We start from the raw sequence: 22,364 nt of genomic DNA, 5'->3' as shown, positions 1-22,364 counted from the left end.
CTGGGCTCTTGATAGAGGGGGGACAGTTTGCATTGCACCAAGTGTTTCCACTTCAGGCCATTTTACGGTAATTTTGTCCATCTCAGAGCCTCATCTGAGAGGACGGTCTCACAGTATCAAGATCCTCGACGCCTTATACACAGATGAGACTCTCACAAAGGCAGTGTTGGAGATCTGGGTTTCTCATATGCAGGGGGGTGGCCGGTCCTTCCCATGTGGCCACATCACTTGCCAGTATCAGTGACTTTTATCACTCCGTTGCTAGTGCTCGGTGAGGTGAGATACTCAGGCGAGAGATCGGTATCCGCCGGCAGTTGGCAGCCTTACAGAGGGAGGAGCAGAAACGACCATCAAATGCTTGGATACAGGCGCGCCTTGCTGTGGCAAGGGCTCACTTGCAGACCTTGCTTGATCAGAGACCAGAGTATGCCTTCCATCTAGTGTCCGCTCCTGCGAGCTTCCCCTCCCCCCCTCGCCGTTAGCCCCTACCTCCCCTTCGCTCCCCCCCCCCTCGCCGCGTCCACCTCCACCCCTCCCGTCCGCCCTCGACCCCCGTCCCCTCTCCTCCCCCCCCGCCGGCACCCCGCTACCCCTCGCCTCACCTCCGCCCTTCGCTCCATCCCGCCCCTCGCCTCACCTCCGCCCCTCGCCTCACCTCCGCCCCTCGCTCCATCCCGCCCCCTCGCTCCATCCCCGCCCCCTACCTCCGCTCCATCCCGCCCCCTCGCTCCAACCCGCCCCTCGCCCCCGCTCCAACCCCCCCCCTCGCCGCCGCTCCAGCCGCCCCCTCCGCTCCATCTCGCCTCGCCCGCCTCCGCTCCAGCCCGCCTCGCCTCGCCTCGCCCGCCTCCGCTCCATCCCGCCTCGCCTCGCCCGCCTCCGCTCCATCCTCGCCCGCCTCCGCTCCATCCCGCCTCGCCTCGCCCCCTCCGCTCCATCCCGCCTCGCCTCGCCTCGCCCGCCTCCGCTCCATCCCGCCTCGCCTCGCCCGCCTCCGCTCCATCCTCGCCTCGCCGCCGCTCCAGCCGCCCCCTCCGCTCCAGCCGCCCCCTCCGCTCCATCCCGCCTCGCCGCCTCACCCCCAGGCTCCACCGCCGCTTCATCTCTTCTTGGGTGGCAGCCTGTTTTTCTTCATCGGAAGCTTGCAGTTAGTCTTGGCGGTATGGCGGCCCCCAGCCCGGATCCGGAGGCCCAGTCGGACCCTCCCTCTCCAGATGCCTACCGCGTTATCCTGACAGAGCAACAATCATCTCGTGTTCAGGAGGTAGCCAGTGACTTTGCTCGTACCTCTGTTTACGGTAGAGTCATTGGACACTCCCCCTCCAGGTCTACCATCAGGGACTGGCTCCAGTCCACTCTCTTGCTAGAGGATGGCCATATCGAGGAGGTGGCCCTTATGGGAAGGGGCATCTTCTGGCTCAAACTCTCCAGTGAGAAAGCTGCGAGCAATCTGATTGCCGGTTCCCCCACATCGGTGGATGGGAAGATCATCATGATAGTCCCGTGGTACCGTGGTTTCAGCGCAGCGGATTTCGACACTCGGTTCCGTATACCTCGCCACCCAGTGACACTCGTTTTTCCAGGGCTTGCTACTGAGCTGCGGCCGATTGTCAGGGACTTGGGCTCCCATTTTGGCTGGGTTATGCACGACACCTTTGCCGACGCGGTGACCACGGCAGGAGCTCCCCGAGTCCGTGTGGCTGTGGCGGATCCTGCGACTCTCCCTGCAGTGATCGAGATCGTTACAGGTGCCGGCAGTATCACCCAGAGCATGATAGTCACCGGACAGCCAGGTCAGTGCCTGCGGTGCCATGGCTTTGGGCACTTGGCGGCTGCTTGTCCACGCTTTGCCAGCTCGTCTCGACCCTCCCCGCCCCCGCCCCCTCCGCCCCCACCTCCCCCCCCCGGACAGCCACGTCAGGAGGAGCCGAGGCAGTCGGAGCCTGGGCCAGAGGTAGTGGGCGGTTGGACCGAGGTTCGAAGGAAAAGAGGAAAGAATAAGAAGATTTCGGATAAAGGCAAGGAGGCAGAGGTCACCATTCCTGCAGCAGCACTCCACAGGCCTGACAGGCAGATGCCCCAGGGACCTGGGAGAGCCTCTTCTTCGACGGCAGCCCGCCCTCCACAGCCTCAGATCCTCCTCTCTCCCACCCCCCCGCCTTCTCCCCGGTTTCCCCAGTTTCCCCCCCCTTCGCCCGCCCCGCAGTTTCAGCCCCCGCCTCCTTTTCCTCAGTCCCCTCCCCCTCCCCCTCCCTCTCAGCCCCAGTTCCAGATGCATCCCCATCCCCCTCCCCCCCCTGCTCCCCTCGCCCCTCCTACAGAGTTAGCTGCACCGTCGCCTTCCCAGCCGAGTGCAGCCTCCGCTCCACCTTCCCCGCCAGTCGCCTCCGTGGAGCCCGAGTCGCCTATCCCGCAGCCTCCTCCCCCTCCTCCCCCGCTTGTAGGACACCCGGTGTCTGTACCACCAGTGGAGCAGGTTTCCCTTCCCGCTAGCCCCTCAGTGGCAGACTCAGCTGGGTCTCAGCTCCAGGAGAGAGAGCTCCCTCGAGACTTTTACAGATCTGGCCCCTGGGACTACCTGGATGTGGCCGACCTTGGGACCTTCCCGGCTTGTCTCGACATTAGTATCTTCATGCTCCGCAAAGGGGCGGATGGGAGGATTGGTGCCTTGGCTCCCAGGGATGGCCCTAGCTTCGCCTTCACGTTCCTCAGCGATGGCACCGAGACCTGGACAGACGACTCGGTGTGGGAGGCTCTCAGAGAGCAGACACACGCCCAGATTTGCTCCTGGATAGGCCCGTCCGGTGGGCAGCTCCTCGAGACTCAGTGGTCCGAGGGCGATGTGCGCTTGCGGTGGCGTTGCGCTGCCAAACGTTTCCGATTGATCGTGATCCTCAGACCCCCCCTGGCATGGCCTCTTCCCCAGGATGTCAGAGCTTGGTCCCAACAGAAACTCCGAACCTTCTACGGGATGACTGCTTCAGAGATCTCGAGCTGGCTCGAGAAAGCATTTGTTCATGGCACTAGAGGCCTCTCGCCTTTGCTGAAGGTGTTGAAGAACGGGCAGGACGACCCCGTCTCCCCCTCCAAACCTTCTCACAAGCGGCAGCGCCTCCACTCCGATCTGTCTGATTCTTCTTCGACTTCTTCTGCGAGCAGACAGCTGTTCGCAGCCCCCCATCCCTCTCCATGAGCCTACACCTCGTATCCTGGAATGTGAACGGGTTTCACTCTTTGAGTACCCGTGGTCCCAGGAAGCTCATTTTGCGTCAGGAACTTCAGCCTGCAGTGATTGGTCGATTGGATGTACTGCTGCTCCAGGAGCACAAGCTTTCTACGGCTCATGCCCGTAGCTGCGGGAAGGTTCTCCCTGGACGCTCCTACACTTATTGGGAGCCTTCGATCGGTGCACAGGGGAGGAGCGGGGGGGTCTGTACCTCCGTGTGCGAGCAGTTAGCTCAGTCAGTTTTCGGTCACGGCACGTTGATCCCAGGCCGAGCCCTTTGGGTAGGCCTGAATTTGGAGGGATCCAAGATAGGAATCCTCAACATTTATGCTCCCACAGACCTCAGATGCAGAGCCACCTTCTGGAGGACACTTACAGGGATTCTTCCAGACATGGATTCCTGGATTGTTGGAGGAGACTTCAACAACCTGGAGACCTTGGAGGACCAGCAGGGTAGAGATCCGGAGTTCACAGGTATGGCTCAGGCAGAGCAGTCAGCTTGGGACTCTTTCATCTTCGCGACAGGAGGGAGGGACAGTTGGAGAGACCCGTCCTTCCGGCGTTGGCACGGGAGCCTGGACTTCTCTTGGGGCTTCCGCAGGGAAGGAGGCAGACTCCTGGAGCGGCTTGATAGGTTTTATGTCAGCGATTGGGCCATCAGCAGAGGTGGCCAGGCGGGCATTGTTCCAGGGACGACACTATCCGACCATGCGCCTGTGCTCCTCTCATTAGATTCGGCAGCCCAGACTCTCCCCCCCCGATCATGCAGGATTCCCGATTCCATCTTCTCGAGGGCGGACGTCCGTAGCAGCATTTGCAGTCTTTGGGACAGAGACTGGGGGGAGGGCATGGATCTGGTAGACTCGGTCGCGCAGGCTCTGCAGGATTCCAGCCAGATCTGCCAGCTCGCAGCCCTACAGGTTCGACAGGATTGGTGGGGCAGAGAGAGAGCTCTTCGGAGGGACCTCGCCTCCATTCAGCGACTTCAGCAGTCTTCCCCGGGCTCGGAGGAGCTTCGGATCCAGGCCCTTCGAGCCAGAGCCCTCTTGGAGGAGACCCTCCAGCGTCGCTCCGAGTTCTCCTTTCACGCCTCTCTCTCCTTCTGGGCCCGGAAGGGTGACCGGATGTGCAGGGAGTTCTTCAGGACACACGGCCAGAGAGCTGCAGGTGATCAGCTACGGAGTCTCAGGACAGCGGATGGTCACATTGTTACGGACCCGGGGGAGGTCCTGGGGTTGGCCACTGACTTCTACAGGACCCTCTTCCAGCAGGAGCCACTTGCCCCTCGTGCTAGTCGTGACCGTGAGGAGGTGTGGAGGCACATTCCATCCCTGGTCCAGCCCAGCATGCAGGCGACGTTGTTGGCGCCGTTCACCGCGGATGAGATGTTGGAGGCCTTGATGGCTATTGATGGGCAGAAATGCCCAGGTGAGGATGGGCTATCCCGAGCTTTCTTCACCTCCTTCTGGGACCAGATCCATCAGCCCCTCCTTGCAGCTCTGCAGGGGATTTTCAGCAGCGGTCAGATGCCAGAGAGCCTTTCCTCGGGACTGATTTGCCTCATCCCGAAGGGAGGAGATAGACAGGAGATCCGCCAGTGGCGTCCGATCACTCTCCTTACCACTGCCTACAAAATCCTCGCCAAGATGATCAGTGCCAGAGTTCGACCTCTACTCCCAGACCTCGTCCATGACACTCAGACAGGCTTTGTCCAGGATCGCAGTATCCTGGATAATGTCTTCACCTTTTCAGAGGCGGCGGAGTGGGCTCAGTACAGCGGTTCACACCTTGCCATTTTACTTCTCGACTTCGAGAAGGCCTACGATCGCGTGGATTGGTCCTTTTTGGAGGGGACTCTGGAGCGACTAGGTTTCCCGGCAGGCTGGATTCAGGGTATCTCAGCTTTGTACAGGACAGCGTCTAGCAGAGTCATCATTGGAGGCAGGATGGGTGAGCGTTTCAGCTTGGAGAGATCAGTACGTCAGGGCTGTCCCCTGGCTCCTTATCTGTTTCTCTTCTTCGCCGAGGCCATGACTTACTACCTTCGGGCGAGGTCCACAGGGCTCAGGGGTGTTCGCCTTCCACTCCGGGAGGACACGGAGCTTCTGGACTCAGAGTACGCAGATGATACAGCCCTTTATGTCCAGGACGATGAGAGGATGCTAGAGAGGGTGCGGATGGCCCTGGAGGTTTTCTGCTCGGCCGCTGGTGCGAAAATCAACTGGAACAATCAGTTGGTTTTCTCACAGACCCGGGGGCGTGTTCTCAGTGGGGGCGATTCCTGGGCTTCAGATGGATTCCACGTGGACAGACAGCTAGATACCTTGGCTTCCAGGTTGGCCTAGACATTACGCCAGCTCAGCAGTTTCTCCCGGTGCTAGATTCCATCCGACGGAAGCTGGCTTTCTGGAGCACTGCTAAGCTGTCCCTTGCAGGTCGTGCTTTAGTAGTTAACCAGGTCCTTCTAGCCACGGCTTGGTATGTGGCTTCCTGTTGGTGCTTCTCGAGATCCAGCGTGGCACAGCTCAGGAGGTTGGTTCGGAACTTTCTTTGGTCTGGGGAGGATGGGCAGAGAGATACCAGAGCCAGGGTTGCTTGGCAGACAGTCATTCTTCCGCAGGCGGAGGGGGGTCTGGGGGTCATTGATCCAGAGCTTCAGAGTCAGGCCTTGTTAGGCAAGCTTATCATCCGCGGTTTGACCCCAGGGGGGCAGACGTGGAAGATGCTACTTCAGCAGGGAGTCGGCTCTTGTGTCCCGCGCCGAGGTGGAGAGTGGCTACCGTCCTTCAGGTGGATCTTCACTTCCGCCCCGCTCACTCAGCCCCGCTCCCCACTCGTTCGTAGCCTCCTCATGGTTTGGAGGCGGCTCCGTCTCAGCCTCATTCAGTCCCAGCCCAGCTGTCAGGAGGAGATCGATCGCCAGCCGCTCGTCTGGAATGGGCAGGTCAGAGACGCCGAGGGCCTTCAGCTGGGGGAGAGATCACATATCAGGTGGGACGGCTGGATGAGGGGGCCAGCCCGGTCCCTTCGAGTTTGGAGGGACACGTACAGACATCTGGAGATGGCCGATCTGGCAGACGCAGCGGGAGGTGCACGCGGAGTCCAGGCGAGACGCACGGAGATCGACGGCGCGATCCCAGCCGCTTGGTTGGCTCCACCTGAGCCTCAGGTCCTCATGCCTGGAGACACCCACTGGCTGGGACAGTTCACCCCCCGTGGCATCCCACTGGTGGTCGCAGGACGTTTGGATGACTCCTCTATCGCCTTCTTCGCGGTTTCAGGGGACGGACGACTCAGGAGAGAGGATGCGCTCATTGACCCCCTACTCCCGTGGCAGAGGGTTAGGGTCGTAGGCCTTCTGGGGAAGGTCTGGCATACCGACCCTAGTATTGAGCAGGACCAGTTGCAGCTTTGGCGTCTTTGGCTCTGGGAGGGGCGGGCCTTGTCAGAGCTTGAGTGGGACCCAGGAGAGTGGTGGTGGCCAGAGATTGTGACAGGACAGGGGCAGACTTCCTTCTTCGCTTACAGCACGACTCTGGGCAGGCGAGTTCTCGGGAGGATGCAGAGCCGCCCCCCCACCCAGCGTCCTAGCTGGTACGCACAGGGTATTTCCAGGTTCTTTTTGCAGGCTTTCTGGAAGGCCTTGTGGGAGAGCTGGCGGCCGCGGAAGATCTCATACTTCCTGTGGCTTCTTACCCACAAAGGCCTTCCAGTGGGGAGCTGGTTGAGGCAGATAGGCCAGGACGGTTGCTGTCAGATTTGCCATGCGGATGAGGAGTCACCAAAACACTGCCTGTGGAGCTGCATGCGCGCCCAGGAAGTGTGGAGGTGGACTTTCGGGCTTCTTACTCGTGCAGCACCAGAGCTAGGAGTGATCACTTGGGGCGCGTTCTGTTGGTGCAGCACCGCACCTGGTCTTCATCACTTGTTCGAGGCATGCCAGCAGGACCCCACTTTCCTTATCACACAGGGGACGTGGGGGCCGCTCGAGGGTATCCCACAGCACCTAGCAGAGGCTGTTACAGGAGTTCGGGAGAGGCAGCCAGTCTGGGAGATTATCAGCAGCATTACAGGATGGCACATCTGGACCTCGCGCTGCGCGCAGATCCTCGGTGGCACCTCCTTATCGACTGCCCAGATCATGGCGGAGATTTGGAGTGAGATTATTCATACCCTCAGAGGCCAGTGGGACCAGATTCAGGGAGACTCCCGGGCTGGGCAGGAGAAGCGGAGACGCTTCCTCCAGGCTTGGGATTCACAGAGCCTCTTCTTCGAGCAGACTACGCAGGGCCTTCGGTGGCACTACTCACCACCCCGATGGCTGTTCATTCACACTCAGCATATTCCTCCGTGAGAGTATGATTTATTATGCTACCTTTTGGGTTGCGTCCGGTTTGTGAACGCAGCCCGTCAGCTATAAGCTGACCTCTTGTATCTTGTTCTCGAAGTAATATAATTAGAACTGTTTTTTCGGCAAAAAAAAGAGTATGCCTTCCATGCACGGGAGTCCTTTTGGATACAGATGGGAGGGAGAGTCAATAAACACTTTTTCTCTACACTTGGTCCCAGACATAATAGAGACAGTGTCAGGCAGCTTATTGACTCTAACGGCATTTTGCAATCCCATCCGGAGACCATCATGCACTTAGCGACAACTTTCTATGCCTCCCTACTTTCCGTAGATCCGAACTCACATGCCAGAGAGGTGGCTAGAGATGAAGTTTGGCAAAGTTTACCTGTGTTGGTCACCCCAGAGATGTTATGCTCACTTGATGCACGCTCTACCAACACAAAATTCAAGACTGCTCTCTCTGCCCTTCATAAGGGCAAATGCCCTGGTTCCGATGGTCTTACTCCTCCTTTTTTTATAGCCTTTTGGGATATGATAGGTGACCATATTACTTCAGCCCTGCACGGCATTTGGGACTCGGGTGAGATGCCTGACTCACTGACCGAGGGACTCATTCACCTTATCCCGAAAGGTGGCAATAGGAATTTTGTATCTTATTGGAGACCCATCACTCTTTTGGGCACTCTTTACAAAATCCTTGCCAAGGCGATCAGCATCCGATTACAGCCCCTTCTTTCAGACCTCATCCATGATACTCAGACAAGCTTTGTGCATGGTAGGAGCATTTGTTATAATATCTTTTCCTTTTGGGAAGCCATAGAGTGGGCTATGCAGAGTGAACAGAGCCTGGCAGTTCTACTTCTGGACTTCGAGAAAGCCTATGACAGAGTAGATTGGGGTTTTCTTGAGGGCACTCTTCTACGGTTTGGATTTTCAGATGCTTGGATTAGAGGGGTGGTCTCCCTTTACAGATCAGCCCACAGCCAGGTTTTGATAGGAGGGGTAAGGGGTGACAGGTTTTAGATTTCCAGATCAGTTCGTCAGGGATGCCCTTTAGCCCCCTTCCTCTTTCTTTTTGTGGCAGAAGCTATGAGTATCTTCCTTAGATCTCAAGCTGAGCTTTTTGGGCTGAGATTGCCCTTGAGACAGGAGCAGGAGCTTCTTGACTGTGAGTTGGCTGATGACACTTCTATTTTTATTGAGACCTCTTCGCAGTCACTTGATTCTTTCCGGACAGCCTTGGATATTTTTTGCTCAGCTGCAGGGGCACACATTAACTGGCATAAAGCCCTTTGGCTTTTGGATCAGTGATGAGGACACTCCAGGCTGGGAAGTCGACATTGGCTTTTCCTGGATTCAGAGGGGTGTTCCTATCAGGTATTTGGGATGCCAAGTAGGATTGGGCATCTCTCCAGCATAGCAGTTTGCCCCAGTACTAGAAAGTATAAGGAAAATGCTCCTTTTCTGATGCTCTGCCAAACTCGACCTTGCATCTAGAGTTGTTGTAGTGAACCAGATTCTCTTGGCCACCTCCTGATTTGTGTGTTCTTGCTGGTGCCGGTCTAGGGATTGCATCACTCAGCTCATCAGACCATTCAGGAATTTTTTATGGAGTGGACTTGATGGCACAACAGATGTTGCAACAAGGGTGGCCTGGGAGACCATTATTCTCCTTACATGTGAGGTGGGCCTTAATGTCATTGACCCGGACTTGCAGTGCAGGGCATTGCTTTGTAAGGTGGTTGTGAGGGGACTCATGCCTGGGAAGGAACCTTGGAAGAATTTCTTTTTTGGATGCATTCAGGCTTGCACACCAACCTTGGGAGATGATTGGGCGGACAGCCCTCGCTGGATTTTTACTTCCGCCCCTCTCAGATCTCTTGCCTCTCCTCTCATGACTGCTATCCTGAAAGCTTGGGGAAGCTTTAGGAACACTCTTCGAAGGATTCCACCTTCTACCGTCGAAGAGATTGATAGGCAGCCGATCATTTGGAATGATAGTATTCTTGACGAGCATGCCAGACCACTGGGTACTTCCCATTACATGCAGTGGTCTAAATGGGAGAGAGGCCCCGCCTACACAGTAGGCACTTGGAAAGATTTTATCAGGCTACCTGCTGAGGATCAGAGACTGCAGTCCGTGAGCCACCTCAGAGGGGTAGCACGCAGGATTCAGCAGATAGGTGCAGCCATCCTGGTCGAATGGACAGTTGAGTTGCCTATTACTTCCACCACTTGGATGGGGACTTTTTCGAGGACATCAGTTCCTTTACAGGTGATCGCTCTCCGAGGTCTCGGGGAAGACGCACTGGTCTTTGACGTTGGGGATGGAGGTTTACTCTCTACATCCAAGGATGGAATTCTTCTTGAGGTTGCCTTTCAGCCTGTCAGGATTGCTGGTTTTGTGGACCATGGAGCGGGCTTGCAGTGGTACTTAGACCCCGACCCTCTACTCTTGGCCTTGGGATCCTGGAGGTTGTGGTTATATGGAGGTGCACCTATCAGGTGCTTGCAGTGGGACCCAGGAGAGTGGGAGTGAATAGATCATGGGCACCCAGAGAGGGGGATTCCCTTCTTTCGTTTCACGGTTGGTAATGCGAGGAGATTTCAGCTGAACAGTAGGGGTTGGATTCCCTCCAGAGCCCCCCCATTGGGAAAGCTGCTTCATCACTGCAGATTTGCGTAGAAATTTCCGGAGGAGGCTCTGGAAATCCCTCAGAAATAGAAAGATCACTCTTTTCTTTTGGCTTTCTATTCATGGAGGGATTGCAGTGAACCTGTGGAGATCACGATTTGGGGCTGATCCCACTTGTCCTCGATGTCATTCTGCAGAGGAGTCAGTGCGACATTGCCTTTGGGACTGCAGACAGGCAAGGACTGTTTGGAAAGGGGTTGCTCGGATACTCAGCATCTTTCATACTTCCCCTTTCTTCATGACTTGGGGCTCGGTCGCATGGTTATCCCTTACCGGACCCAAGGTGTTTTATGAGGGTGAGCCTTGTTCTTGGGCACTCTCGGTCCACCGGCAGGTGATAGAGCCCTGCTCTCTTCAGGATGTACCACTTACTCCCTTCAGAGATTCTCATGCTTCAGTGGACACCTCTTGGGAGATTTTGGCTAGCATTTCCTCTTGGCACATTTGGAGAGCTAGATGTACTGAGGCCTTGAATGGCACCCAGATACACCCATCACAGGTGTTCACGGGTATTTGGACTGACACTAGCATGCAGGACCCTTCACGGGCAACCTCTTCTAGAAGGACTATATTTCTTCGAGTTTGGAGGGGTTCTCCCTTTTTCTCAGAGGTTTCTACCGGATTGAGATGGGACTATCAGCCTCAATCCTTTCTTTTTGGCTCTTGAGTTTTTCGTGCATTGCATGATGTATCCCGTATGGAGCTTGCTCTAACGGTTTTTCTTTAATACTTAATAGAAGTCTCTTTTTGCAAGAAAAAAAAAAGAATCTTGCCATGATCATTGCTCAGTTGCTTCTCTTACATCACACTCATAGCTCATGGCTCATTGCTGAAGCAGGTTTTAGTTGTAAAATCCTCACCCCGTAGGGATGAGGAGGATCCTTCATGCATGGTATCCTTTGTTTTCAATACATGAGATAATACAAGTTTAGTTAGATTTGTCTTTCTCTTGCTCATGGCTGTATTTCTCAGTTATATTATGTATGTGTAGTGTATGAAATAATTAGAACAGACTCAAACAAATGTGATCGAATTGGAAGAGCTTAAGCAAGAGAAAGCCAAGCTACCGAGCCCCAGGTCATGAAGAAGGGAGAAGGCCTAAAGGTGCTTAATATGCTAGACGTCCATTTCCATATGATCCTTGCCTGTCTACAATTCTATAGGAAATACTAAATAGTCTCCATATCAAAAAGGTAATGAATACAAGTAGATCTAGCCTCAAACATGAAGTTAATGCAATCTCTCCATGAATATAAAGCCCAAAAGATAAGATTTATTTTCTATTCCTAAGGGATTTCTAGAGTCTCTTGCAAAAGGATTTTTGCAAACGAGCAAAAATATGAAAATTCTCCCAATGAGGTGCTCTAGTGGAATTCCAACCTCTAAGGTCGAGCACTTTACAATAAGCAATCTGTATGAAATTCAAAGTGATGTAAGGCCATAGAACTACAACTTGCCACATTTACTAAAGAGGACAATGATTTGCTTCCTCTATGATGGGAATGGACAAAGCTGATCCATTAGAGTGATGGATTTAAAACCAATTTTATCAAGCTTAAATAGGAAGCATGGCTGCCGAGGGATACAACAAATTTAGGTGTTCATCCTTAGGGATTTAAAACGAACGAGGATAAATAGAGATTTAAATTCATCAATCCTTGAAACTCACCTAATTTGAGATTCTGCATTTAAAGAGGCTTTTATTGTTTTGACAGCTACTCTTGTCCCTCGCCAAATCCTTGTGCGTATTTGTCCAAATGTGCCCTGGACATGAAAAACGAGATTGGTGCAAGTTATAGACAACTCCAGTTTACATATATTTGAAGTAAAGTTGACCATAATACAAGAATCCTGAATTCTTGACAGTAACTTTTGATACTTCACAATTTCATAGACTTCGAAATTTCTCTTAGCACGCCTTTCAGCTAAAGATGTGGAAAACATAGGCACGGAGGCGTCATTAACTGCCAAGTGAGGTGAAAGGGTACAATTATTGGGATTAGATGTCACCAGGTCCTCATGCTCGGAAGGAAGAAGGCCCAATTTATTGAAAGATGTGGATAGTTCTGCACAATGTGCAACAGTGGTACTTCAAGAGACATCATGTGCTAATAGTGATAGTAGGATCAATTCAACTTTTAAAGTCAAGAGCTGACAAAGCACTAACGGAAAAAATCCTACTCTATTGAAAGATCTTTACAATTACTTCTTCACACAATGTCTAAAATCTCCAAAATTTCAAAGTCTGTTTCCAAACAGACACCATGTGCCCTGATAGTGATAAAGGTTCCAGAATTTTTATTTTATTTTTGGGGGGGCAGGGCCAACAAAAAATCTCCTATTAAGTATAGATTCACAATACAATAAAACCAAGAGAAGCTCATGTGAACATCCCATATGAGGATTTACAAAAAATCAAGCAAAATATGAGGTTGGCGCACCCATGAGGTATTTGAAAATGCCATAGATGCTCATCCATGGCCCCACTCCCTCATAGAAGATGCTCTCCTAGCCTCTAGCAGTGTAGGAAGAGCCTTGAATCATGCCCTAGGTGGTCGTAACAGTATGGATAATGCCACACTAGATTATGCAAATAGACTACATGCATACTCGTTTATGAAAGAGTCAAGCCCCTCTTTGCACGATTGCTCACGTCTCTCCCTGACAAAGCATCCATGGTCCAAATTGTGTGAGCCAAGCAATGAATCCCATGTGATGGAAAGGGAATATCTCCTCATCTTGCCTAGCAAGTATGCAATGCCACGCCATGCCATGCCAAATCCTCTAGACCTCCTTGCAACTCCATAAGCAATGTCGAATGGACTATCATGGGCATTGGACATTGGCGCCAAGAACCTCTATCTAAATGTTAAGAAGAAGTCCACCATGCTGGTAAAGCGCCGAAAAAAGAAGAAGAGATTAATCTCTTCCAATGGGATCTCTAAAGATGTTTTCAAAATCAGCAATTGATGCAGCCATACCCTTGGATAGGGTTCTCACAGGTGGCATCTGAAGGACAAAATTGATGTGTGTGTGTGTGTGTGTGTGTGCCTATGGGCTTGGAGTCCTATGCAAGGAGTGTGTGAGCGTAGGTGTGCTAGAAGGTTCTAGTGACTTGGCAGTTAGGTATGTCAAGTTGGTGTGATGTGTGAGTGATCATAGGAGGTGACTGATTGAGATAATCATGGAGATAATTGTGGATCTGGGATCTACCAACATGGAGGCAGTTGCCTATATATGTAGGAACTCATGAATAAAGTTTTGTTCATTGTGCCTCATTGCTTTCTCTATGAACCAACATGTGGTATCAGAGCCACTCAGCCTCCATGAGCCATTTCTAGCCATGTCATCATCTTCTTCCTCACACTCTCTTCTTCTCCATTTTTTCCTCTTTTGAGCAGAATTTCCAAGCGCTTATTCTCCCAATGTAGGCAATCATTCTCCAAACCCTTTCAGCCATAGATTCCCCTCATATAGGCGCACTTCTACTCCAGAGGGTTTCTGGAAATTGTTCTTCTACAGCCCGTGCTGATACTCGCTTCATCCCGCGCCATTTCTGTCAATTCAGCTCGTTGGAGCCACCATTTCAAAAATGGTATGAGGAGTACTTAGGTGACTCTATGGGCTACCTGCTAGTGAAACCTGAGGGCAAATGGTCAAGGGAATGAGGAGAAAATGAAGAAAAACCAGTCGGCTTTTGAAGAAGACATGGCTTTTACAGTTGGAGAAGATGTTGCTGCCCCAGGTAGTGTGATGTGTCATTTCGTCTGAGGTTTCTACTGAGTCTTCTCTAACTAAGTACAATTGATAGCGCAGCAAATGCCCCCTACTTGATGCTATGTGGAGTGAGGTATCAATCCTCCAAGGTGTCTCTGTTTTCTGCAAGCACTTCTAGACTTTTTTTTTTTTTTTGGGGGCAAAAAGAGACTTCCATTAAGTATTACAGAAAAACCGTTAGAGCAAGCTCCATACGGGATACATCATGCAATGCATGAAAAGCTCAAGAGCCAAAAAGCAAGGATTGAGGCTGATAGTGCCATCTAAATCCGGTAGAAATCTTCGAGAAAAAGGGAGAACCCCTCCAAACTCAAAGAAATATAGACCTTCTAGAAGAGGCTGCCCGTGAAGGGCCCTGCATGCTAGCCCATATGGCTATCAAAGTGTGAACCATGTCAGTCCAAATACCCGTGAACACCTGTGATGGGTGTATCTGGGTGCCATCCAAGGCCTCAGTACATTTGGCTCTCCAAATGTGCCAAGAGGAAATGCTAGCCAAAATCTCCCAAGAGGTGTCCACTGAAACATGAGAAGCTCTGAAGGGAGTAAGTGGTACATCCTGAAGAGAGCAGGGCTCTATCACCTGCCGGCAGACTGAGAGTGCCCAAGAGCAAGGCGCACCCTCATAAAACACGTGGGGCCCGGTAAGGGATAACCATGCGACCGAGCCCCAAGTCATGAAGAAAGGGGAAGTGTGAAAGATGCTGAGTATCCGAGCAACCCCTTTCCAAACAGTCCTCGCCTGACTGAAGTCCCAAAGGCAATGTCGCACTGACTCCTCTGCAGAATGACATCGAGGACAAGTGGGATCAGCCCCAAATCGTGATCTCCACAGATTCTCTGCAATCCCTCCATGAATAGAAAGCCAAAAGAAAATAGTGATCTTTCTATTTCATAGGGATTTCCAGAGCCTCCTCCAGAAATTTCTACGCAAATCTACGGTGGTGAAGAAGCTTTCCCAATGGGGGGCTCTGGAGGGAATCCAACCCCTACTGTTCAGCTGCAATCTCCTCGCATTACCAACCGTGAAACGAAAGAAGGGAATCCCCCTCTCTCGATGCCCATGATCTATCCACTCCCACTCTCCTCGGTCCCACTGCAAGCACCTGATAGGTGCACCTCCATATAACCACAACCTCCAGGATCCCAAGGCCAAGAGCAGAAGGTCGGGGTCTAAGTACCACTGCAAGCCCGCTCCATGGTCCACAAAACCAGCGATCCTGACAGGCTGAAAGGCAACCTCAAGAAGAATGCCATCCTTGAAGCTAGAAAGTAAACCTCCATCCCCACCATCAAAGACTAGTGCGTCTTCCCCGAGACCTCGTAGAGCGATCACCTGTAAAGGAACTTATGTCCTCGAAAAAGCCCCCATCCAAGTGGTGGAAGTAATAGGCAACTCAACTGTCCATTCCACCGGGATGGCTGCATCTATCTGCTGAATCTTGTGTGCTACCCCTCTGAGGTGACTCATGGACTGCAGTCTCTGATCCTCAGCCAGGTAGCCTGATAAAAGCTTTCCAAGTGCCTACTGTGTAAGCGGGGCCTCTCTCCCATTTAGACCACTACATGTAATGGGAAGTGCCTAGTGGTCTGGCATGCTCGTCAAGAATACTATCATTCCAAATGATCGGCTGCCTCTCAATCTCTTCGACGATAGAAGATGGAATCCTTCGAAGAGTGTTCCTGAAGCTCCCCCAAGCTGTCAGGATGGCAGTCATGAGAGGAGAGGCAGGAGATCTGAGAGGGGCGGAAGTGAAAATCCAGCGGGGGCTGTCCACCCAATCATCTCCCAAGGTTGGTGTGCAAGCTTGAATGCGTCCAAAAAAGAAATCCTTCCAAGGTTCTTGCCCAGGCATGAGTCCCCTCACCACCACCTTACAAAGCAATGCCCTGCACTGCAAGTCCGCGGCGTCAATGACATTAAGGCCCCCTTCACGTGTAGGGAGAATAATGGTCTCCCAGGCCACCCTTGCTGCAACATCTACCGTGCCATCAAGTCCACTCCATAAAAAATTCATGACTGGTCTGATGAGCTAAGTGATGCAATCCCTAGACCGGCACCAGCAAGAACACACAAACCAGGAGGTGGCCAAGAGAACCTGGTTCACTACCACAACTCTAGATGCAAGGTCGAGTTTGGCAGAGCTCCAGAAAAGGAGCTTTTTCCTTATACTTTCTAGTACTGAGGCAAACAGCTGTGCTGGAGAGATGTCCAATCCTACCTGGCATCCCAAATACCTGATAGGAACACCCCTCTGAATCCAAGAAAAGCCAATGTCAACTCCCCAGCCTGAAGTGTCCTCATCACTGATCCAAAACCCAAAGGATTTATGCCAGTTAATGTGTACCCCTGCAGCTGAGCAAAAAATATCCAAGGCTGTCCGGAATAAATCAAGTGACTGCGAAGAGGCCTCAATAACAATAGCAGTGTCATCAGCCAACTCACAGTCAAGAAGCTCCTGCTCCGGTCTCAAGGGCAATCTCAGCCCAAAAAGCTCAGCCTGAGATCTAAGGAAGATACTCATAGCTTCTGTCACCCCTTACCCCTCCTATCAAAACCTGGCTGTGGGCTGATCTATAAAGGGAGGCCACCCCTCTGATCCAAGCATCTGAAAATCCAAACCGTAGAAGAGTGCCCTCAAGAAAACCCCAATCTACTCTGTCATAGGCTTTCTCGAAGTCCAGGAGTAGAACTGCTAGCCTCTGCCCACCCTGCATAGCCCACTCTGTGGCTTCCCAAAAGGAAAAGATTTTACCAAAAATGCTCCTGCCATGCACAAAGCCTATCTGAGTATCATGGATGAGGTCTGGAAGAAGGGGCTGTAATCGGATGCTGATCGCCTTAGCAAGGATTTTGTAAAGAGTGCCCAAAAGAGTGATGGGTCTCCAATGGGATACGAAATTCCTGTTGCCACCTTTCGGGATAAGGTGAATGAGTCCCTCGGTCAGTGAGTTACGCATCTCACCCAAGTCCCAAATGCCCTGCAGGGCTGAAGTAATATGATCACCTATCAAATCCTAAAAGGCTATAAAAAAAGGAGTAAGACCATCGGAACTAGGGCATTTGCCCTTATGAAGGGCAGAAAGAGCAGTCTTGAATTCTGTGTTGGTAAAGCGTGCATCAAGTGAGCATAACATCTCTGGGGTGACCAACACAGGTAAACTCTGCCCAACTTCATCTCTAGCCACCTCTCTGGCATGTGAGTTCGGATCTGTGGAAAGTAGGGAGGTATAGAAAGCTGTCGCTAAGTGCATGACGGTTTCCGAATGGGACTGCAAAACGCCGTCAAAGTCAATAAGCTGCCTGACACTCTCTCTACTATGTCTGGGACCAAGTGTAGAGAAAAAGTGTTTATTGACTCTCCCTCCCATCTGTATCCAAAAGGACTCCCGTGCATGGAAGGGATACTTTGCTCTCTGATCAAGCAAGGTCTACAAGTGAGCCCTTGCCGCAGCAAGGCGCTCCTGTATCCAAGCATCTGATGGTCGTTTCTGCTCCTCCCTTTGTAGGGTTGTCAACTGCCGGCGGATACCGATCTCTGGCCTGAGTATCTCACCTCGCCGAGCACTAGCAACTGAGTGATAAAAGTCGCTGATACTGGCAAGTGCTGTGGCCACATGTGAAGGACCGGCCACCCCCCTTTGCATATGAGAAACCTAGATCTCCAACACTGCCTCTGTGAGAGTCTCATCTGTGTATAAGGCATCGGGGATCCTGATACTGTGAGACCGTCCTCTCAGATGAGGCTTTGAGATGGACAAAATTACCGGAAAATGGCCTGAAGTGAAAACACTTGGTGCAATGCAAACTGTCCCCCCTCTATCAAGAGCCCAGTCACCCACATAGAATCTGTCAATCCGAGCATGGATAGGCATCTGCACCCTATGGTTCGACCAGGAAAACAAAAGTGACTGAGAGTGAACAAGAAATGCACCATCTGACCAAACATCTCTGCCACTGAACCTGAAGAAGAAGGCATCCCAAGCTGCTCTCTCGAGGGAATGAATACCACCTTCTCTGCCCCCTTTCTTATCAGAAGGTGCCTCAACCATGTTGAAGTCACGTCCAATAATCCACAAATCCGCAATGTCAGCCCACGAGAGCAACTCTTTCCAAAACAAAACACGGTCCTCTTTGTTGTTCGGAGCATAGAGGTTGAGGAAACCAACCTTACGTCTGTCAATCAGAAGTAAAACCCACTGGGCCCTGGAGGGGGTTATGGTACTGTGTCCAATGACCAGAGGGAGAATAGAGTCTGAAACTGAAATGCATGTACCTCCTCTGGTTCCCAAGGCAGGAAACCAAAAATTCTGGCCTGAGAGCAGCTTACCTGACTTGGAGCAATCTCTGATATCTAGTTTGTGTTCCTGAAGAAAAAGAATGTGTAGGGAACCACCTGAAACACCTGGATGGAGCTGATTCCTGATCAGCTGTCTATGACGGTGATGAGGGATGCCGGCCAATCCCTGTATCTTCCAACTGGCTATCCTCATCGGCGGGATGAAGTGGGTTGGAATACCTTACCCGACCTGATGGTGGAAAAAGAAACCTCTACCGGAGCAGATTTCCAACCATACACACGAGGTCCAAGGGGAGGAAAGTCCACAGGTGAGAGAGAGAAGGATCTCTCAAGAGGGATGCCAATAACTGGCTCTCCAAAAGTAGAGGGTACAAAATCATCATCTGGGAGTCTAGAGAGGTCCTCCAAAGCGGAAAATGAGTTCCGCTGAGCCAGTCCTGGGGAGGGGGTACGAAGGATTCCTACCGAAGCAGGAAGAGAATGTAAAACCCCCTTCCCTTTGTCGAAAGAGGGAGGCACCTGTATAGGATCCTGATCAAAAAGTGGTGCGGATGAGGTGCCAACAACTTGCGCTGCTGAGGAAGGTATAGCCTGATCCAAGGGTGGAGTCGAACAAGGCTCCTGAACAGTAGTCTCCTCCCGAGGCTCCAAGGGGGTAGCCTTCGAAGAGGTGGAGGAGTGAACTAAAGTAGAGGGCCTACGGAACCCACCTTGGGCCAGAGGTGGTGCGGGGTGCCGAAGGGACTCAAGTAGCCCTAGGAGGGGGGGAGCCTGTGTCTGAGGCCGTGTCTGTGGAGCGGTAGGTCCTACTCCAGCTCTCTGTCGTAAGCTAGTACGAGCTGGTTGCTTTGTGGGCCTCTTTTTCTTCTTTGGGAAATCTCTGGTGAAGTGCGCTGAGGATCTGCAAATCCTGCACTGGTCCTGCCGACCTGCAACCTCAAATCTCTGGCGGAAGAAAGACCCATCGGGTCGTTGTAGCATGATGTGGTCATCTGAAATATTGGGGTCCTGGACAATGACCCTAACCCTGGGTACCCCGTCCATCTTGACCGCCTCAGCAGCCGAAGAGGGCTCGCCAGGGAGAGGGGGGATCTCTGCTACCACACCAAACCTCTCACCAATAATTGAAAGAAGCCGGTGATAAATCGAGGGAAGACCAGGGAACCTGATGAAAACAGAAACTCCCTGCTTATCCTCTTCAACTGGGTCAAATCCCAGTTGAAAAGGAAACAAAAAGATCCTCCTGTAGTCTAGAAGTAGAAACCCGGCCTGTAGCAGGTCTCTCGTGACGTCCGGGGAATCTAGACACACCTGAAAGAAACCCCGTCCCAACAAACGAACATCCTTGAGGTGGGGGGCGAGGTCCTGAGGAAGCGCCGCTAGCATCCAATCTCTAGCTTGTGACCTGGAGGGGTGTGAGCCATGAATGCGTGCGATGAGAGTCGTGGAACACTCATGCTCCAAATCCTTTTGCAACTGCTGCAGCTCGTCTTTTGAAAAAGTGACAGTTCTTGTGGCCGGTGTGAGCGGAGACGGATTGACTGAATGGGAACCCATTCGTCAATCGAGGTGTGTTGGCCGATTCAAACACAAAAAATAAAAACTCCGTCCGCTTTCCTGAAACCCAGGAGACCCCTATAAGAGAATAGGGGTACTCCAGATGAAGGAGTGGGTGAAGGAAGAAGGGAGAGAGAAGAAGAAGCCAAGGGGAGTCAGCGGCAGCAAGGACGAGGAGGGGAGAGGAGGGGAGGATAGAGGAGAGGAGTGGAGGAGAGGGGGAGAAGAGGAGTAGAGGAGAGGAGAAGGAGAGAGGGGGAGAGGAGATGGGAGGAGAAGCAAGGAGGAGCAGGGGGGGAGAGGAGGGGATAGGCTGCAGCGGGGGGGAGCAGCAGCAGGTGCGGGGGGGGAGCAGCAGGCTACAGCGGGGGGGAGCAGCAGCAGGCGTGGGGGGGGGGGGGGGGGGAGCAGACTGCAGCGCAGGGGGGGGAGGCTGCAGCAGGTAGGAGGGAGGGGCTGCAGCAGGGGGGAAGCAGCAGCAGGTGCAGGGGGGAGCAGACTGCAGCGCAGGGGGGGGAGGCTGCAGCAGGTAGGAGGGAGGGGCAGCGCGCAGGGGAGAGGGCAGCGCAGGGGAAGGGGGCAGTGCAGGGGAGAGGGCAGCGCAGGTAGGAGGGGGCAGCGAGGAGGGAAGGGAGGGGGCAGCGAGGAGGGAGCAGGAGGAGCAGCAGGGAGCGGGGAGAGAAGCAGCAGGAGGAGCGGGGAGAGGAGCAGCAGCAGGGAGGAGGAGCAGCAGGAGGAAAGGGAGGGGGCAGCGAGGAGGGGAGCAGGAGCAGCAGCAGGAGGAGCAGCAGGAGGAGCAGGGAGAGGAGAGCAGCAGTCAAGCAGGGAGAGTAGGGGAGCAGGAGGAGCGGGGAGCAGCAGCAGCCGCTCAGAGCATCACGATTTTTTCTAGACTATTTTTTAAGTTTGATGCTACACTAAATACTAAGGTGATGCTTGAGGAGTTAAAGTACAAATCAGAGATTGAGAGATTCCTTTTTCAGTTCTGAAAATGCTCTTTGAAGTTCAGTTGAATATTTTTTATATTGAGGATTGAAGGTATGGTACTTTGAAGTGAATTTCAAGTCATACCATCTTGTTGACTAGTGTGGGTTGACTATGACAAGAGCTTACATGAAGAAAGAGTATATCATGATTTACATGATGGTTTCCAATCATGACCTCCTCTTGTACGAGAGTAGACACTGCCTTTGCATGACAAGTGGTAAGACCCTCTTCAATCCATATGATTCACAAAATGTTTTTAAGGCTTGGACACTCAAAGAAGGTAAAGGACTACAAAGATCTTGTATTGCAGAATATGGACAAGATGCATTAAAGAGTGTGGAGAAGGACGAAGAGCAAAAGAGTTACAACAACATTGATATGTTTGTGCTCTTGGAAACTATGAAGACTAGGAAGAAAGAACCAGACCAAGATGCTGCAAAGACCTCTATCAATGAGGAGAGTTTCATCCAAGAGGGCATTGGCCCTACCTTCTAGTTTTATGTTGTGTGTTTGAGTCAATAATGGTTCTCTGCCATGGATAGTCCATCCTTAAATGATTGTTAGTCTTCTTGAGATTTTTCCCTTGTTGGACTCATGGGGATTTCCATACATAGTCAGTGTCAATCTCCCAATTGTAAACCAAGAGTCCTAGGAGTGAGTACTGGTTGGGGCCATGACTTGGAGCATCCCAGATACTACTTCCAAGAGAGGAGTGAGATATTGGTAGGGGCCATCATGGAGCATCCCATAAACTATTGCTGAGGAATGAGGTCATCAATTTGTGGGGGGGAATGAAGGACAAAATTGATATGTGTGTGTGTGTGTGCCTATGGACTTGGAGTCCTATGCAAGGAGTGTGTGAGTGTAGGTGTGCTAGAAGGTTCTAGTGACTTGGCAGTTAGGTATGGTAAGTTGGTGTGATGTGTGAGTGATCATAGGAGGTGACTGAATCATGGAGATAATTGTGGATCTGGGATCTACCAACATGGAGGCAGTTGCCTATATATGTAACCACTCATGAATAAAGTTTTGTTCATTGTGCCTCATTGCTTCCTCTATGAACCAACAGCATCTCTCGGTTTGCTTGGCTTGGGGCCTTCACGAGAATAGGGATCCAACTTCAAGTCATAGGATTTCGAGGATCAGATGGAGCTGCCTTGGTCTTTGATGTTCATTTTGGGGGCATGTTGTATAGGTCTACTGATGATGTACTCATGCATATTCCATTTATGCCTATCAGAGTTGTAGGTCATGTGGAGCAGTGTTTTTTGGCTTCAGGTTAGTATCTAGAACCTAACCCAGATCATATTGGAGGATTTGGCTTTATAGAGATCCTCACATGAATTGTTTGCAGTGGGACACCAAGGAGTGGAATGGTTGATGCACGGATCTTCTTCTTTTGCTAAATGGTCAATAATGCCAAGAAACTTCAGCTCAGCTTGGAAGCCTACTAGAGCTCCTCATTGGAAA

The 22,364-nt window shown here is 52.1% G+C and overlaps 1 protein-coding gene across 3 annotated transcripts in view; it reads right to left on the bottom strand.

Annotated features, from left to right (window-relative positions):
• The window catches only part of LOC147900077 (serine/threonine-protein kinase VIK-like), a 295,183-nt gene that overhangs the window by 147,807 nt on the left and 125,012 nt on the right, over positions 1-22,364 (bottom strand). For all 3 annotated transcript variants that reach the window (XM_087377415.1, XM_087377414.1, XM_087377416.1), the window contains one exon: positions 11,942-12,036. In XM_087377415.1, the coding sequence (XP_087233541.1) occupies positions 11,942-12,036 (95 nt within the window). The remainder of the gene's footprint in view (positions 1-11,941; positions 12,037-22,364) is intronic.

This window comes from Dipteris shenzhenensis, chromosome 7, assembly GCF_047967505.1.
Source record: "Dipteris shenzhenensis isolate YYH24624 ecotype China chromosome 7, Dip_SZ_1.0, whole genome shotgun sequence".
NCBI lineage: Eukaryota > Viridiplantae > Streptophyta > Polypodiopsida > Gleicheniales > Dipteridaceae > Dipteris > Dipteris shenzhenensis.
Note: the sequence above shows the minus strand (reverse complement) of the source record. Positions and strands in the feature narration are given on the sequence as shown.